Source organism: Lagopus leucura, unplaced genomic scaffold, assembly GCF_019238085.1.
Source record: "Lagopus leucura isolate 7727_CA_CO unplaced genomic scaffold, USGS_WTPT01 57545-0_obj-0_obj, whole genome shotgun sequence".
NCBI classification, from domain to species: Eukaryota; Metazoa; Chordata; class Aves; order Galliformes; family Phasianidae; genus Lagopus; species Lagopus leucura.
Window position 1 is genome coordinate 1 of NW_024967048.1, and position 5,766 is coordinate 5,766.

Sequence of the window (5,766 nt, forward strand, 5' to 3'; positions counted from 1 at the left end):
GCCTTGCAGCCCAGCGCGGCCGCCGAGGAGCCGCTCGGCGGGGAAACCTGCGGGAAGCGGAGCCCGAGCGACAGCGCCGGCCCTGGAGAGCCGCCCGACGACCTCTGCGCGCCGCAGGTCAGTAAGCCCATGAAACCCGTATTTCTGAGTCTTTCTCATCTCACGCTGACGGTCACGGGCCCTCGGTCTTTTGTCTGCGTTGAGTGGAGCTGGTGGTTTTTGATTGAGAGTGTGCACGCATCCTGTGGTGCTCCTTCCTAACATCAGATAGCGCTCTTAGGTACCTCCTGGCCCTCCTGAAATCGCACGTGTAGGTGGATATGTTGTGGCCATTAAGGCTCTGCTGTGTTTAAAATAATAATAAATGTATGACTGTGGTGAATTTGAATCCCCTAATGTGTAATGAGCCCTTTAGATCAACTTCATTCCCTGGGATTTTTGTTCATTTTCAGAACACCTTCCTCCCCTTTCTTCCAGTCGAGTTTATGATAAGATTGTTTGCTGGGGATGTGGGTTCCTCTATAAATATGTGTGCCCGTGAATGGGTTGGAAATGAGGTTCTAGAAATATTTTAGGGGTTGTCAGAACCTCTATTTTCAGAAGGAGGCCCATAAGATTGGGTTTAACTTACAGTTCTTTTATTTCTGTGTGCTTCCTGTTGTGATCCCATTTTGACTGCCATCTTATGCTTTGTGTTGTTAACAAGTTCAGATATCTTCATGATAGCATATGCTTGATGTGTAGAGTGACATTGCCCTGAAACAGAACATTAACGATTCCATATAGGTATCGAATATATATATATTATTTATTTTAGCTCTTTAGTGTCTTTCTACGTGTTGATTTATTGAGAGAAGGAATGTCTGTGTTTCCACTCACAGAATGGTCTTTGTGCACATGGAGGGGAAATGGGCTGGGCAGCTGGTGCTTTGGTGCCATTTGGTGTCAAGAGATACTGAAGACAACCTTAACAGCAGTATTGGTATTCTGTGGTGTGGTTCCTTGGTATTTTGTGTGTGAAAAACTGGTGGAGGAAAGAGGAGTTGTTGAACTTTGGTCTCTCAAAAATGGTACAGGCTTTGCTCCAAGGTATATGCTGTGGCAAGAGCTGCAATGTGTGCATCACTTGAATTTCATCTTGCATAGCATTTGGTGAGATTGAAGAATGAGATCTGAAGGGTGACAGTGGTGTCCCTCACTTCTGTCAATTTCAGGTTTTTGCCTTATTTGTTGTCAAAGCATAAACTAGGCCTCAGTGTGGGAAACCTTTAAATTTGGAACGTCTGTCAATCTGCTAATAACTGTGGAACTGGTGGAGCTGTTTCCATGCACAGTTTCAATGTTTACTACTAGGAGGAAAAAGCCTTTGATTAACCAATGTTTCCTTAAAATATCACTGTACTCTTGCTGGTAGGTGACAAATTGCTTAAAGTCGCATATTGCCCATGGAGCAACTGAAGGCTGTGCACACAGACCAAGAATGGTGAGTGTCTCGTTTTCCAGGTGGAAAATGATGTGCCAGCAATGATATTGTTTGGGCAACTTTGATTTTATAGTTAGTGCCAAAGCTTGCAGTACCTATGCACCATTTCATCCATGTCATTTCACTGGCTTGAATGATAGCCATAATTTTCTGACTATGAAATTGTTCTGTAATAGCTACATAGTGTTGATGCATCTTATAATTCTCATAAATATGCTCTTATTTAGTTGTAACATTAGATTTCTCTTCATAGCTCTGATTCTATTCTCAGGCTGTTGTTCCGAGGGCTGTTGTGCTCCATGTTTTCCATTCCTGGACAGGACTTTGACATTTGAAAACACCAGGGTTGCATTGCAGTGAACCTTTGTGTCTCTTGACAACATTTCTATCACCTGAGCTCAGAATTCAATGTGTGATAAAAATGAAACAGAAGCTGGAACAGAATCTCTCATGGTTTATCAGAAGACTTAACATGAGAAAGTGTCCCATGTTAAGGTATTTACATTTACAGTTTCATATTCATCGGAGATGAACAGTAAAGGTCATTAAAAAAAAAAAAATAGCTGCCAAAATGTTCTTAAAATGATATCTCTTAATACATAGTCCAGAAGAAAGCTTTAGGGTCTTGCTTTCAGGTTACAACCTCAGTGAGTTCCAGGTGCTCTGGGAATGAAGTTTGGAACTATCAGAGAAGACCACAACACCTTCATGGTCATTTTTCTGCCACGTTTTCCCCTTAACGTTTGCTTGTGCAGATTGTCTGATGGTATTTCTTCCTGGTCTTTCACTATACAGGTGTATGTTGAGCTCTAAGTAGCAGCATAGCTTTGTTGGACATCGTGTTGTATTCACATGTCTTGCTCACCTCAGCCACTCTGTGTATTCCCACAGAGTTACAGCTGGTGTGGAAATGCAGAACTGTGAAGGTTATTTTGTGCTGTATTCCACTTTCGTTTCAGAGTATCAGTTGCAAACTTTACCTTAGCAGAAAAGGAGCGTGTGTGGAGCAGTACGGGAGCTTAAAGGAGTGGGGGATCCTTGAAAGGATGTCTCCTTTATCTCATTCTCCTTGCAGCATTACTATACTCTCATAAACTGCAGGGCAGTGTACCTCTGTTCTGACATGAGGACGGTGTGGTTTTGGTGCACGGTACTGGCAGATGATCAATTCAGCTGTTCCTTTGCTGAGATGTTGTTGCAAATCATGAGCATGGAAGAAAGGAACTGAAGTTGTGAGAGGTGCCTTAACTCTAGGGACAGTGCCGTTTTGCTGTGCTACGATCCTGGCTTCTCTGTGCTGAAACACAGAGTGTCATTTGATAATAAAATCACTGCACAAAACTGTGTGTGTGCATTGACAATACATGGGTGGAACGGCTTAATTCCTGAGTGAAATCTCATTTCTTCCTCCATATCTCCCTGTAAGCTTACAGCATAGAGGTTGTTCTTCATGGGAAATGACGTTTCCAGGCTCTTTTTTTGGCCAGCACAATGGCTGTCATGGAAGGCAGGAGGTGTAAGGTTACTGTGGGAGTGGCAGAAGTCATATCTGTGTGGGGCACAGCACGTGCTTAAAGGGGAAATGAGATTCTCCCATTGCAGACATTCAGTTTTTGCTATAAGAGCACTCTGCTTTTGCTTTGGTCTTATGTAACACCCATACTTTCGGATCTTTGTGTTCCTCCACAGGAAGGTGTTGGGCAGAATGATAGATGCCCTTGATTCTGATGTGATCGTGGTGCATCATCCATTTATGACACGTTTTGTTCTAACCAGGAATGTCCAGCTCAATCCTACAGGTTGGTGGAGTCATAGGGACTGTGTGAGCATAGAAAAGCAGATGGTGTTTTCTGATTTTTCTTAGTTAATCTGTTAGTAACGTGGTGGTACCATGCACCTCGATTTCCTTCTTAATAAGTAAGTTTCTCCTAAATAATGTTATTCTACCATACTCCTTTTTGGCTATATATTTAATTTCCCAGACTTGCTTGTTGCCATGACCTGGACCTCAGTGGGTCTGATGATTTTCCTAAGGTCGTATCTATTCCAGTTGTTTCTCTGGGGCTGAAGATCCTACACCTACCCTCAATATTTACAGTTACAAAAGCAGACGTTTTTGTAAACGTTATTTCTTAAAGTGACACTGGAAAAAAAGGAAAAAAATCTTGCTTGTCTTTAATGCGGAATAAAAGATCAGCGGTTATCATTTGGCCAACTCAGAAATGCACAGGCAGCACTGAAGAGAAAAGATAACATTGAAACTGCTGAGGAGTGAATCGACAGTGCATCTGGCTGGGCAATGTTTCCTTTAGGAGGTGCCCGTTTCACTAAACATCTGTTAGTGATGTTCTCTGTTGGCATAATCCATGCATGAGTTTTCAAGCAGTGACACGGAACGTACCGAGATGCTGCAGTAACATACAGCTAAAGGTTAAAACCTTACATTTCCATGTGCTATGGGAAATAAACACGAGAAAATCGTGGGAAAAGCGCTGCGTCCTGCCAACATGTTCAAGTGTTCCTCGGGAACCAGCCGGAGCTTTCCTTACTTTATGTCAGAAATCCCACACGGCCGAGCGAGAAAAGCTTTGCTCTGCTAAGCCCTCCTCCACCTTCTCTCTTGCGGAGACCTCCCGCATCTTCCTGGCGACACTGAATCTGAGCGGAGCGATAAGCACCGAAACGCCTCTTTGCGCCGCTGCTTCTGGAACTCAGGCAGCTGCCGGCTGCGGTGGCACCGCGGGGCCTCCGGGTGCCGCTGTTGGCCGCGGCTGCCGCCGTTTCCCGTCCCCGCCTGAAGCTCGCTCGCACGGCGCCGCTCACAGCGGGCAGCAGAGAAGCGGGGAGCGGCGGCGGCCGAGCCGGAGCCCGCATCGCTGCGTTCGAGCCGCATCGGAGCTCGGGACGGACGGAACTCAGCTGGAAGCACTGCGCGAGGAGGAAGGAGAGCGGCGAGCGCTGCTTCCAATGGCGGGGGGGCGGCGAAGGAGCCGCTGGAGAGCTGGAGAGGGGCTGCTGCCCGCTTTGCTGCTGTGCTGCTGCTGCTGTCGGGCGGCGCCGGAGCGGCTCCGCTACGCTATTCCCGAGGAGCTGAGCAGGGGCTCGCTGGTGGGGCCGCTGGCGCGGGACCTGGGGCTGAGCCCGGCCGAGCTGCCGGCGTGTCAGCTGCGGCTCAGCTCGGAAAAGCGCTACTTCGCCGTGAACGGGGAGAACGGGAACCTGTACGTGAGCGAGAGGCTGGACCGGGAGGAGCTGTGCGGCGAGTCGGCGTCCTGTGCCGTCAGCTTCGAGGCGGTGGTGCAGAACCCTCTCAACGTCTTCCATGTCGAAGTGGCCATCCACGACATCAACGACAATTCCCCGGCGTTTAGCAAGGCAGTTCTGGATCTCGAGATCGGGGAGTGGACCCTCCCCGGAGCTCGCTTTCCGCTGGAGGTGGCCCGAGACCCGGACGTGGGAAGCAATTCTCTGCTTACTTACCAGCTCTCTGAAGACTCGTCCTTCTCTCTGGCGATGAAGGTGAGCAAAGGAGGAAAGAAGCAGCCGGAATTAGTGCTGGAGCGAGCTCTGGACCGCGAGAAACAGAGCTCCTTTCAGTTGGTTCTAACAGCGACTGATGGAGGCGACCCCGCGAGGTCCGGAAGTGTGCAGATCCGCGTGAACGTGAGTGACGCCAACGACAACGCGCCCGTGTTCAACAAAAGCGCGTATGAGGCGCAAGTGCGGGAGAATCTGCCGGTGGGATCATTGGTGCTGCAGGTGCGAGCTACAGATGCGGACGCGGGCTCCAATGGGCGGGTCTCCTACTTCTTCGGCAACGTCCTGGAGAGCGTCCGCACCTTGTTCAGCATCGATGCCGAGAGCGGCGAGGTGAGAACTGCCGGGCCGCTGGACTTCGAGGAGAGGAGTAAGTACAGCTTCGGTTTGGAGGGGCGGGACGGCGGCGGGCTGACGGGACACTGCGAGGTGCAGATCGACATAATCGACGAGAACGACAACGAGCCCGAAATAACGACGCTGTCGATGTCGAGCCCGGTGCCTGAGGACGCGCCGCCAGGCACCGTCGTGGCGCTGCTGAAAGTGCGGGACCGGGACTCCGGCGAGAACGGGCGGGTGCGGTGCGAGCTGTCGGGAGAGGCACCACTGCAGATCGTGGCATCGTCGGGTGGCTCCTACAAAGTGGTGACGGTGGGCGCGCTGGACCGGGAGCGGGCGTCCGAGCACCGGGTGACGGTGATCGCCACGGACGGGGGCAGCCCGGCGCTGTCGAGCCGCGCGGATCT

At 49.7% G+C, this 5,766-nt stretch overlaps 1 protein-coding gene across 1 annotated transcript; it reads left to right on the top strand.

The window, feature by feature from the left end:
* Positions 1-4,450: 4,450 nt before the first annotated feature.
* Positions 4,451-5,756, top strand: LOC122192925 (protocadherin gamma-B2-like; the record flags this gene model as incomplete). Its single annotated transcript, XM_042893618.1, has 1 exon — positions 4,451-5,756. A coding segment is annotated over exon 1 (1,306 nt), but the record flags the coding sequence as incomplete, so codon positions are not given.
* Between the last annotated feature and the right edge of the window lie 10 nt (positions 5,757-5,766).